The sequence below is a fragment of the Diadema setosum genome, chromosome 3 (genome assembly GCF_964275005.1).
Source record: "Diadema setosum chromosome 3, eeDiaSeto1, whole genome shotgun sequence".
NCBI classification, from domain to species: Eukaryota; Metazoa; Echinodermata; class Echinoidea; order Diadematoida; family Diadematidae; genus Diadema; species Diadema setosum.
In genome coordinates, this window is record NC_092687.1 from 23,645,636 (window position 1) to 23,658,838 (window position 13,203).

The 13,203-nt window shown below is 37.4% G+C and overlaps 1 protein-coding gene across 1 annotated transcript in view; it reads right to left on the reverse strand.

Moving 5' to 3' along the window:
* LOC140246700 (nitric oxide synthase 1-like) overlaps window positions 1-13,203 on the reverse strand; it is a 53,075-nt gene that overhangs the window by 26,867 nt on the left and 13,005 nt on the right. The window contains exons 10-12 of the mRNA XM_072326037.1: window positions 5,260-5,404; window positions 3,303-3,407; window positions 1,971-2,029 (exon numbers count right to left, since the gene is read on the reverse strand). Of these exons, the coding sequence (XP_072182138.1) occupies window positions 1,971-2,029; window positions 3,303-3,407; window positions 5,260-5,404 (309 nt within the window). The remainder of the gene's footprint in view (window positions 1-1,970; window positions 2,030-3,302; window positions 3,408-5,259; window positions 5,405-13,203) is intronic.

Here is a 13,203-nt window from a genome sequence, read left to right on the forward strand (position 1 = left end):
GGCACAAGTATATATTTAAATTTACAATAGCTTATTCATCTATTCAGTATTCTTTTCTCGGAGTAGCCCCATCACGCAGTGATTTAAACATACACAGTTATTCTTGGGGGTCCTGCAACAAAATAACGAAGTATAATAAATTTCAATAAAATGCAAACAGGAACAAATCAAGTTTGTTTTATGTTATAAGTGCTGTCTGGGGCAAATTATTTGTATAGGGCCCCATTTCTCTCTCTCTCTCTTCTTTCGATCTTTAAAATAACAACAACAACAACAACAACAACAAATCAAGAACATCCTGATTTAGGCCCGCACCCCACACAGCATTATATAAACCATTTTTATGTGTAAATAGTGCAAAATAAGTCTTTGATAATGATAATAATAATAATAACAATAATAATAATAATAATAATAATAATAATAATAATAATAATAATAATAATAATACACGAATTCATTACATTATTTGATAATATAGGAGGTTTCCCTTAACACATAATAATTATGTAGGAGTACTTTTATTACCTGCTTTGCCGGCGTATTTGCCTGTCAAGATTATGTTCTGAATCCCTGCAAAAGTTTAGCGAAAATAGAATGTGAGGATGAAGTTATTTAGTGGGTATTTTAATATAATTATTTCTTAACTTATAGTAATCCTTCATCCTGTCTTGAGCAACGCAGTCATCTTACATTTTCTTATCGAAATGCGAGTGTACATTTTGTGTGTGCGTGTGTGTGTGTGTGTGTGTGTGTGTGTGTGTTTCTCTCACAAACTGGCAGTGACACTTAGATGACAATGGTTCGATGACGGGGACATTGACGGTGCTTCGGCGCTATTTTTCGAACAGGTGAGATCAAGGCCTACCACTGATTTCACAGAATAGTTTCCGTTCTATGTGCGATATAATACAATGAATATTTATTTTCAAGGAATGTGGGTTTTTTTTTTTCAGAATACGGAGAGTAATCCGACATTGTTAAATACGAAATTGAATTGAATGGCTCATCTGCATTGTTGAAGGAATAATGAATTCTCCTTAAAGTATCATTGCATACTTGAATGATACATAATTTTTTGATATCAGGTACCAAGTGGATTTTGTATAATATATAATCATTAGGTTGAAGTTAATAGTACCCTACTCTCCAGTTTTCTGTTGTGGGTACGAATCTTAGTCCAACTTTCTAATTCTTCGAATACAGAGCGCTGCCTTTGAATTCATACCTAAATTTATTCGTTTATCTGCGTTTTCATCTTTTCTTTCTCCTTTCCTGCTTTACTTTGAAATGAAACAGCTTTCTATTAACAGTTGATATAGAAACATGGTTAGTGCGAAATCAAACACAAAAAACAGTTTAAATTGCAAAAAGACGGATAAAAGAATATTCCAAGAAATAATGACATCGGTCACTTTCAAACATGCCAAATGGTTAAAGAAACATGTTGATGCCTTCACAAATTTTCTTCAACCATACCAAGGTTTTATTCTTTTGTTTTGATGAAGCAGATTAAAAAAGAACGAATTAAGAAAGAACTTATACTCCTTTCATCATGACAATCTTGAAACCTAACAATCTAGCAATGGTTACTTTGTACAGGGAAAATGAAAATGACAAAATGTTAATAATTGTTGCATCATTGATAGAGAGAAAGAATTAACTTTTGAAATCGAGAAACCAATGGATAAGCTATGAGATCATTACCTCATTTGGTTAACCGTATAGTTTTTTCACTAATTACTGTTCAGTGAAAATAAAAACATTACACTTGAAAATTACATTTCGAAACTTTGACTATTTGTCTGATTAAGATAAAATCTTCACCAGTGTTTAGCATTCCGTCTGTTTAATGGTACTCAAATTATCAAAATAAATTGAATGCAGCGTGGAGTTTCGGTTTTTAGGAGAGTACACTCCGGATTCCTTCATACTGCAAAAATACTCGACCCGGAAGGAGTGACACCCACCAGCTTGGTTTGCTTCCGGGGTCATCCCTGCAGAGCTCGAATAGAAACTTTCCAAATTTCTGCACAAGACAACAACGAAAGACGGCTTTTCAGATTCTAAAACACGATTGCGCACAAGCAACGTCACTATCCATTATCATGAGGTAATATATCATGATAAAGATTACTTGTAATTCATCATCATTAAAGGTTGACTCTAGAAAATAGAATGAAATCTGACAAACAAGATGGTGCAGACTCTGTCAACATCGGACTTGAGATTAAAAAAAAAAATAATGGGACTTCAAACCCTCTAGACGACATAATGAAGACTCCATTAACGACACTCATAACAGCCACATGTGCAAAAATTGAATGTGCCAATAACTTATCAAAGATGACCTATAAAGGGGAGCTATACTAGGCTTCCATTTGCTAAATCAATGCATCGGCTTTCTGCTTCTGTTGATGGTGAACATGACCGAGGTGGTGTTGTTGATTGAAACGATGAAGATGACAGTGATGAATGAGCAAATAGTAAACAAAGTAATGACCATGCTGGAAAACAACGATAATACTGATGTAAGTTGATGTTAATGATCACGTTTTAAAAAAGAGACTTTTATATTTCTTCTGCCGTTCGTATCGTATCTCGCTCAGGGTCTGAATACCAATCACACTGCAGAGTGGTGCGCCCACAATAAGCCAGTTCGGGGTTCCACTTTGAGCATGAGCAGAAAAAGGTCATCAGTACCGGCAGAGCATGTTGGTTTTTTATTCACTGAGATAAGCATCTGTGATGTAATGATTATTCAAGCGATCATTATGAGTGGTGCTTGCTAGCACATCCACCTGACAGCAAATGCGGTATTTGACAATATCAATAGAAAATGATAGTTAATACATTCAATGCGAAATAATGAAATGGATGCTTTCCAAAGTGCTAATTGATGGATCATTCTGGTCACCTGGTCTACTCAAGTTCATTCTTTCTTTGAACATGACTGATGAATTCCATAAATTGTTACGTCGGGTAAGCTGAAATACCTTCTCTCGCTTGAAAAGTCGTGGAGTGCCTAATCAACTGAGAAAGAAGAAAGGTCATTTGTACCGATGTGCCCATGAGCTAACCCCGAACTGGCTTATATTCAAGCCATTAGCGCAGACTGGCATTTGGTATGTTTACAGTTGAGTGCAGTTATATAAGAATTCATTGTAGGACTGCTTGCTCCAATTGGACTTCCCGCAGTGCCAGTTAGAAATGGAAGGCACCGAACCACGGTATGTCAGCTGGATCCTTACTGTGTTTGCTATATTTCTTGTTATCGAACAAGGTGAGAGTGAAGTGCTTACCTCCCCGTTCTCCGGTGGATCCCCATTGCCAAAGGTACTTGTGACAACCAACAGGAGAGATTCGCTCTCAATGTTTTCTACGTCGTAGTTCTCCATGCACACCACCTTTTAAAATTGTTTGAGGCAACATGGAAAAAAAGTGACTTCATCGTAGACTAGTTACACACAAGTAACATGAGAAACTACGACCGCAACTTAAAGAGGAATTGCATTACGATTCTATATTGCTTTGTATGAAAACTGAAAAAATCAGAAAAGTAGATAATGGAAACTTTTGGGATAACCTCACAGACTAAGAGAAATATGATTAACTGTTGAAGTTTAGAAAGGAAGGTTAATTGGCAATTCTGTGTGATGTATAGTAGTTGAACAACTTTCCATTCTCTTTGTCCACAGTAACTTACCAATTTCCTTTTTGTCCCTAAAAACTATTTTAGACCTGTTCTTGGTATATGAAAAAATAATGCTTCTACATGCCCTCATCAAAGGTTAAGAACAGTTACTGTCTCTGCCCAAATATTAGAGAAAAATAAGATTTGAAAATTCCTTTATCCAAATAGAAGAGGGAACTGCTTAGCAACTACGTCTCACAGAGTTGCTAATTTTTCATATTTTCTAAACTTCAAAAGATTTCTAACTTTTTCCCCAAAAATAATCATAGATCTACTTCTTTGATATTTGATAATATCAGGAAAGATTTTTCCTTTAATATTGGAGGATTCATCTGGGATAGGAGAATACAATGCCAACTCATAAATTATCGAACATCAGTCTGGTTGTCAATACAGTCCCAATGAAATCAAATTATACAATAAACTATGCTCCTCAACACGAAAACAATAGCAAAATATGTGTCTCGGGAAAACCACAATGAAAAAGGTATTGTGGTATTGCTCTTTTATGAGAATACAGAACACAAAAACACTATGGGCACAAACGAACTCAAATATATGTGACCCTGCATCACAAAACCAACAAAAAGTCGCCAGACACAGATTTTTAGTTAAGGGCAGATTCCGAAAGAGGAGACTCTAAGTTTTAAAATGATGTATAATTCAATTGAAATGGACTCTCCTAACCCGTCTAAATATTGGAAAGAAAGCACACAGTTTGGAAAAGTGTGAAGCCGAGAAAAGAGGCTCTGAAGTACAGGATCTATTCAAGGGCTTAATCTTCATCAAACCGTGCTAGCTGTGCAATGAATGGGACAAAAACAGGGTGTAAACCACTGGAGCAACAACAATGAAGAGATTTTCAGATTAGGCTGAAATTAAACATGCTCCATTAACACATTCTGTTTATGATTAATACCAACTTTCAAAGCAGTAACTTTATCCCTCCACAAGTTACTAGACCTGAAAATAAAGAGTGTGCAAGGGTTATCAAGAAATGAAAAGGGGCGTCTAAGACACACCTGATCTCTAAGAAAAAAAAAACAAAAAAAATTACCTACTCTAAAAAAAAAAAGTGTTGTAGAAAAACTGTTGAAAATGCATTTTCCCATTCATTTTATGATCCCTAACTTTGGAATAATGTAGAAGAAGGGTAGCTCTTTCAGAAAATATGAAAAACTCAATATTAATTTGGTTGACCCCTTTCACTTTTTTTTTGAGTCCTCACGTAAAATCAATGGGTGCGACTTTGTTTTGTGATACACGGTCACCTAACACATTATGCTTTGTAGATGTACTACCATAATGAGAGAAGCGTGGAGTAGTTAGGGAATATTGTCGTATGCTTCATTACTTTTTAGTTGGCCCTTCTACATGCTATGTAACGAAAACCCTATAATCTTATTAGGCGATTTGTGAAGAAATGTCTATAATTGATCTACACCCTCTGTATTGTGCTATTAGAGTAACATAGATTCCAGTCTCTTCATTCCGATGTATTTTTAAATATATTACAAAATTGAATTGAGTTGAATCGAAATAATCTTATTAAAGTCATCAGTCACCTTTGCATTAAAGGCGTGGTTGAACATCTCGCATAACATCCTAGCAAACCTCTCCGAGTTGCCTGTCTCTGTGGCGTACAGAATGGTGGTCTTGACTCGCTTGGCGAGGGCTTTACCCATCAATCTTGTAGCAAACATCACTGCCCTGTAACAAATATTCAATTCATTTCAGTTCAATTTTATTTTCCACTCGTAGGGTGGAACACTCTCGTCAAGAAAAGGCTGGCTTTCAAAAGGGTCCACAAGAGTTAAAAATACAAATATCATACATTCATTACTGTTACGGAGGTTAACTTGGCTTAACGAACCATCATAACCACCAAAAATACCCAGACTCTCAAACAAGGTGTTTGGTCGATCTCGGTCATCTTGTCGAACTCTTTATTTACATATTCCTCCGAGGAACAATCAAGTGCCCAGAAATGATAGTACAATGCACATGTATCCATAACATTACATATACATATATATATAGTTACAAATACAAGTACAATTAATAACCCTGACATTAAAGTGAATCAGTCCATTAAGCGTGTATGGGTACAACGGTGAGTACAAATTATTTGCGGAGCGCAGGATTCTTGCCTCAATAGACTCGGAAAAATGCTCTTACACAATGCATATGGACTGCACAGGTAAACTTCATAACAACAACATTTTCTGAAAGTAATGGTGTGAGTTGAGCCGTTAAACCTTTTTAAGAACCTCTCTTGTTGATGTCTGCTCCACAGACTCTATGTCGACACGCACAAGACATAAAACTTCCAAACATTCTCATTATCATTTGTTAATTGTTTCATAACATTGTCTGAATGCAACAATAGTAATCAAATTACGAAACCTTTGTTGAAACACTTCTTCTTGATGTAAATTGACCTAAACAAGACAGGCAGATTGACAATACTTCTTCGTTATCATCGGTGTCATTGGTATCAGGTTTACCGTTTGAAATGAAATGAAATGAAATGAAATGAAATGAAATAGTAGCGATACGCGTTCAGGGTGGTCCAAGAGGGGTTTCAGCACTTCGCTGCAACATGCTCAAATTCTTGAGCAACATCCTCAAATCTTGTGCAACATCTTCAAAAAAATGCCAGGACCATGTTTTGCAACATCCTGAAGAATTTGCAACAAGCTCGAAATTAAATGTATTCAAACATGTGAAGAACATGTGCAAAGCATAAGAAACATCAAAGTACCTTGTAATTAGATACAGTATTTGTGTGCAAAACATAAGAGAGAACATTGAATGTAAGCAGCACAAAGAGAGATAAGCTGTGAAATATTGCTTTACTCCTGCTTTCTCGTGATATGCGCTCCGCGCACAAACAATTTCTGCAATATTCTCAGATTCTGACCTTGCGCCAGGCTCAAATTTCAAGTTTTGGGCCACCTTGCGCGTTATATTGTATGTAAAAGAAAGACACATACCCACACACGCATATACACATTCGCGCACTCTCTTTCTCTCTCTCTCTCTCTCTCTCTCTCTCTCACACACACACACGCACCATGACTTGAAATGGTTGTGTCCTCACCTTCCAACGCTCTTGAAGGAGGAGAGGTATTGTCCGTTTGTGGCACCTCTACCTGCCCTCCACGCTCCGCTCTTCCACGGGTCATCCTGGGAACGATCGGGACACAAACAACAGATGCAGTGTAATTGTAGCACATTTTGACTGATGAATTGCCCTTCCTGGTAACATGCTTCTCACAACAACCAGAGATGTACTTGATGTAGTAGAGCAGATAAGCCGAAAAATTGTGCAAATTTTGACTAAAGCATGAAACTTTCACCAGTGTTAGTACATGTTATAAGATTCATTTTAAGATCGGGAGGTAAGTCTGAATTGACCTCTAAAGACCTCCAAAGGTCAATGACCTCAAAATTTGATAAAAATAGATATTTTGCGTCATTGATGAATGTTAAAATGGTAATGATGTACTAAAAACTATTTTTTGTTACAATGGAATTGTCTTCATGTTCCATAGAACCCTGACAGTTTTCTACCTTTGACCTCTGATGACCTCCAGAGGTCAATGACCTCAAAATATCAGAATATTGATATTTTGTCATTGATTAATGATAAACACGGCAATGATGTACTTAAACCATGTTTGTTTGTTTGTTTGTTTGTTTGTTTGTTTTTTTTTTACAGTGGAATTGCCTCAATGTTCCACCGATCCTTGACAGGTTTCTACCTTTGACCTCTGATGACCACCAGAGGTCAATGACCTCAAATTATCAGAATTTTGATATTTTGTGCAATTGGTTGATGATAAACATGATAACGATGTCTTAAAAATTCATTTGTGTTACAACTGAATCGCTTTCCTATTCCTCAGATCAAGGGAAATTATTTACATGTCTCTGCCTTTGACCTCCGAGGACTGTGACAGGTCAATGACCTCAAAATATCAGAATATTGATATTTGACGTATATTCAATGGTTAAGTGTATACCTGGTGTGCAATCACGCATTATGCTATTAGCATTTATGCTACAATAGAAGTGTCTTCTCATTCCACAGAACATTGGTCATTACCCTGTACATAGCCAACTTTGACATCTAAGGTCAATGTGAGGTCAGACTTTAGAATATCAAAATTTGTGTAGGATTACAATTATTTATGTTTGGCTTCATTGGTTTAATCCAAAAAGTTTAATCAGTTACAAATCACGCCTTGACGTTATAATCAAAGCATGTATGCATATTCCACAGAGCATTGGTTCATAGTTAAATGTTTCAGGAATGTGAGCGGTCAATTACTTCAGAAATGAAGCTTACGTGTCTTCAGTAATGGCAGTGACATCAAATACCGTATGTCCCCCCCCCCCCAAAAAAAAAAAAAAAAAAATCATACACAACGGGACCCTCCGCAATGATATCTTTAAAAATATTGAATCAATCTAAATACAAATTCAGGGTATGAAACTGTACCTCATTGCCCACATCTTACAGGAAACCCCATTCGATTTGCTTCAGTGGTCAAAGAGAAATGTCTTCTGTCTATTGTATTCACACACAAGATCATCGAAGTGCTAAACTTGGAAGAATCAAACTCATGACATGCTTTAAAACAATCCACATTTTTCTGTGACCGCTTAACCAAATCGAATGGAGTTTACTGCAAAATAGAGCTAAAATTTTATATTTTAAGACCCTGGAGTAGCATTCAGAAAATCATATTGTGTGTTATCAATGCGAAAATCTGATTTTATTTATTTATTTATTTATTTTTTTTTGTTGGGGGAGACATACTGTATAATATTTATGTTTGGGTTAGTTGTGCAGCCTAGGTTGCATGAAATTATGTGCAACATTATCAAATTTGCACTGGACAAAATTTGTACGCTTAAACATGGAAAGTGGGGAGAGGAGTACCATGTTTTGGGTTGATGCTTAATGGTATGTGAACAGGCATATGGCAAAGTCCCTTGAACTGGATGAAAGGGTGAAAGATGCTAACCAGAAAACAACAGGCCCATCTCATCAGGTGTACGTCACAAGTCAAACAACTCAAGAGTCGTACAGCCCATGAGTTACGCAGCTCACGAGTCATACATCCTGTGACCTAAACACTAAGGCCCGAATTCTCAAAGGTGGAATAACTTTATTACACCGCTTATTCCGCCGATTTATTACGCCTCTTATGCAAATCAGGCCCTCGTGACGTAAAATGACGCGATTTATTCCCCGGAATCTATTCTCAAGGGTGGAATAACTTATTCCCCGGAACAAATATTCTGCGGAATAGTTATTCCAGCTTTGAGAATTCGGGCCTAGATGAACAAGGGCCATGAGCTCGACATCAAATATGATAGGCCCACAAGTTGTGCGGTCCGCGAGCTCGACACTCGAGGAGAACTTGGCATACGGTACGAGATTAATATATGTATTTCAGAGAGCTTAATCTATTCAGTGTATTGGTCTCGTGGACCCCCCCCCCCCACGTGTCGGACACTTATGGGCCTGGTTTGCCTCAACTTAGTGTCAAGCTCATGGGCAATGGGCAATGCTACCTAGTTTCGAGCTCGTGGGCTGTATGGTTCCGATGACTGACTCCCACTCATGGTCCTGAAGCATACAGTGACGTCATGGACCATCTGGAAAACGACATACTGTGAGGCCTAACATGCATTCCACATGAAGTAATCCTGTGTCTTGCTATTGTCATCCAGTTAAGTTTAGGTCATTAAGTCAGGCAACTTGGGGCATTTTTTTTTTAAATGATATCTTTAGGTACCTCACTTACAAATAGGTGTGGAACTACTATTTGCTCTTATTGTCTTATTTATACTCGATACTCCTCAACAATTGGGCCTGGCCAAGAGTTGTGCCCCCCATGCCCTAATGTTGCTTGTTTCCAATATGGCCGCCATCCGGTTTGCATTCAATGTGTGAATCAGGGTAATACGGCAGCGGGTAATATCATCCAGTTAAAACTCTCTACCAGCAAGTGATGATTCAGTGTAACCTCCTGCTGAAATTGGTCTAGATGTATACCCTCGATTTCTTTCAAGACAGGGCAGCATCTACGTCTTCAGTGAAGCACGCGATTGAGCTTACATTGCACGGATCGGCACACAGATCTCCACCACTAACTATCCTGAGGTCAGACCAGCGTTCTTCCAGGTGCACAGCCACTGTATGCGATCATCAGAGTCTTCCATTGGCAATATCTAAACAGTTTGGGTGAAGGCAAACTTGTCTCTATAATGGGTGCATTGCGCATAGAGTACAGGATGCACGAGATGATAAGAAAGCTTCTTTTTGACTCGCGGGATAGGCTACAATCCTTTCTCAGACAAAGGTTCTGAATTATCGGATCGTGCTCAGTCTGCACACAGTGAGCTGAACACCATATCAAGTATACATGTGTAATGATTGTGTGTAATGATCTGGGAAAATGCATGGAGAAATCAAAATACATACTGCAGTATGTATATGTTTATGTATTTTACGTGAAATCAGTTCCCGTCTGTTGTCTTCATCAATCTTGCAATGTTGTTTATTATTTTCCCTCTCCATCACGAGTATAATATGGAACGTGTTGATTATTTCACGTGAAGTTGTGATGTCGGAAAATGCAAGGCTGTATTGCAGGTGACCTTCAATTTGTTTTTCACATTATGTTGACACGTTTAACAGACTGTAATTCACCAAGATGCCTCTTGAAATGTTTTGAAAAATTTCTGCTTGATTTCACGCGAGCGGATGATTATCAACTGTCTTTCTGTGTGTGAAACAAAGTATTGTTCCTCTTCATTAATCTGCAATTATTGTTGGTGCTCTATTCCAACCCACCTCCAGCCTTGACATCCGTATTCCTAGGCGTTGTGGTGTAGAGCGGGATCTGAACATCTCTCATGAAGCGAGACTTCTCTTCTCTTTTCTTTTCTTTCCTTTTCTTTTCTTTTCCCCACTAACAATGTGAAACAAAGTGTTGTTTCTCTTCAAAAGATAGCGTGCCAATAATCTGTACTTAGGTTGATGCTCTAAACAAGACATTCCAACCCACCTCCAGCTTAGATATCCGTAGGTCTTGTGGTGTAGACATGGTAGAGCGAGACTTTTCTTTTCCCCACTCACAACTAAGTTTAACAGGAAACATAGAAGCATTCGCACATACTGTTTGCATTTCCCATTACATGCTTTGAACATAGGAATTTTCATGTACACATTTTCCCTGGAATTTTGCGAAGAACTTTTCAACACAATACATGTTCAAAAGAAAACAGTAGAATGATTTGCCCCTTAACAAATCAGACTACATCTCTTGAAATGCCTTCAAACGTAAATTAAAGTCATTCCTCTTGAACGATTTCTCTCTTATATATATATATATATATATACATATGTATATATATATATATATATATATATATATATATATATATATATATATATACATATATGAAGACAACGTCATTATTGTGTAAGTTCTCAAAAGCTCCTTACGACCTTCTCCAAGCCGGCGACCCTCTTATTGTACAGATACATAGATATTGGATTTGTCGTCAAATTTACAGCTTGCCACTCTAACTGATTTCTCGGCTCAAACATGTGTGTGTTTTTTTTTTAAATAAGTAATTTGCTAACAAACTTCCTCACCCTAAAGCATTTCATTGGCTCAATCTTATATTGGGGTGTGGTGTTCACTAGAAATGAATTCCTTATTGGTGGGGCTAAGACCCCCCCCCCCCCCCCCTCCCCTGAGCCCCACCGTCGGTACGGGACCAAGCAAAAATTTGCTTGTGTAAAAAGCCCTTTAGAGAGATAAATTCTGGCAGGAGGGCGACCTTCCAGCTCAGAAGATCATTTTATGTTGAGGGATCAGAGGGTAAAAACACGCCATCATGTCATTCCCCGTAATTTGGTGCGGGACTTTGGGGATGGAGAGCCATTGGAACTGACCACTAGCGGGGAAAGTAGCCAATGTCTAATTTGTAATTTCTATGACCATAGACTTTTCTTGGGAGAGGGGGTTTCGACAAAAAAAAAAAAAAAATAGCTGGAAGGAAGATAAACGGTTTCATAAACTCCAAGAAGGGGAAAATACTGAGCATATTGACGTCACAGGGTAACTAGGAAAACGAATGCAGTGTTCTGTTTTCTTTTACTCTCTATCCTATTCTATTCTATTCTATTTTGTTCTTTATTTTATGTGCTAGTAGCCATCTGGGCTACAATTGTAAAACAGATATGTTTGTTTTGTACATACTCTAAAGATCACCAGAGGTCAAAGGTAGAGCCCTGTCTGTGCTCTTTGGAATATGCAGACAATTTCATTGTAAAACAGATATGCTTGTTTTGTACATCTTAACCATGTTTATCATTAACTAATGACACCACAGATCAATATTATGATGTTTTGAGAGCATAAAAACTTCTAAAGGTCACCAGAGGTCAGAGGTAGAAACCTGTCTTTGCTCTTTGGAATATGAAGACAACTTCAGTGCAAAACAGACATGCCTGTTTTGCACATCTTAACCATGTTTATCATTAACTAATAACATCACAGATCAATATTATGGTATTTTGAGGTCATTGACCTTTAAAGGTCATCAGAGGTCAAAGGTAGAAACCTGTCAATGCCCTGTGGAAACGGAAGATTTGTAGTACAAATGAAGAGTTTGTTTGCAAAAACCGATAAGTCCATTTTTGAAGATTTTGAAGTACGGTATCTGTCATAAAATACAAAATAATACCTTTTAAATGATATATTGATCACTACACTTAAAGGTACATTTTTGAAGTTATGGTCAAAAGAAGCAAACATTTTCTTATTATTCTCTTCATTTTTCTCGACCTTTAATCGCAAATATCTCCATTTGACAAATATGGACTTATCGGTTTTTGCAAACAAACACTTCAAATGCATTTTAGTGCAGTGTAACCAAGATCTAGGCCTATCATTCACAAATGCCTCCAAACATCAATATTTTGATATTTAAAGTTCATTGACCTCTGGAGGTCATCAGAGGTCAAATCAGACTTACCTCCCGATCTTAAGATGAATTTTATGGTATGTACTAACACTGGTGAAAGTTTCATGCTTTAGTCAAATTTTGCACAATTCTCATGATTTTGAGGGCTTAACTGCTCTACTAATGTCGAATTTGTAGTGGAATGCTACAGCATAGTCAAGTTGACGTTAACCCTTGCTGTGCCATAAGGGGACTTTGGACGGTGTCTGCAATTTTGCACTCAAAAACCCAAAGGGTTAATAGATACAGCTAAATCAGGTATATAGACAGACAGACTGACAGGCAGACAGGCAGACAGAGTGAATGGTAGACGTTCTGCACAAACCCAGACAAAGAATGAACAAATCACGGGATGTTAACGTTTTGCTTGCTTTCACAGAAACTAATTATAGAACATTATAATGTGTCTCGTAGACCCTTTATTTTCAGTTAGATTCAACATGATAATGGAT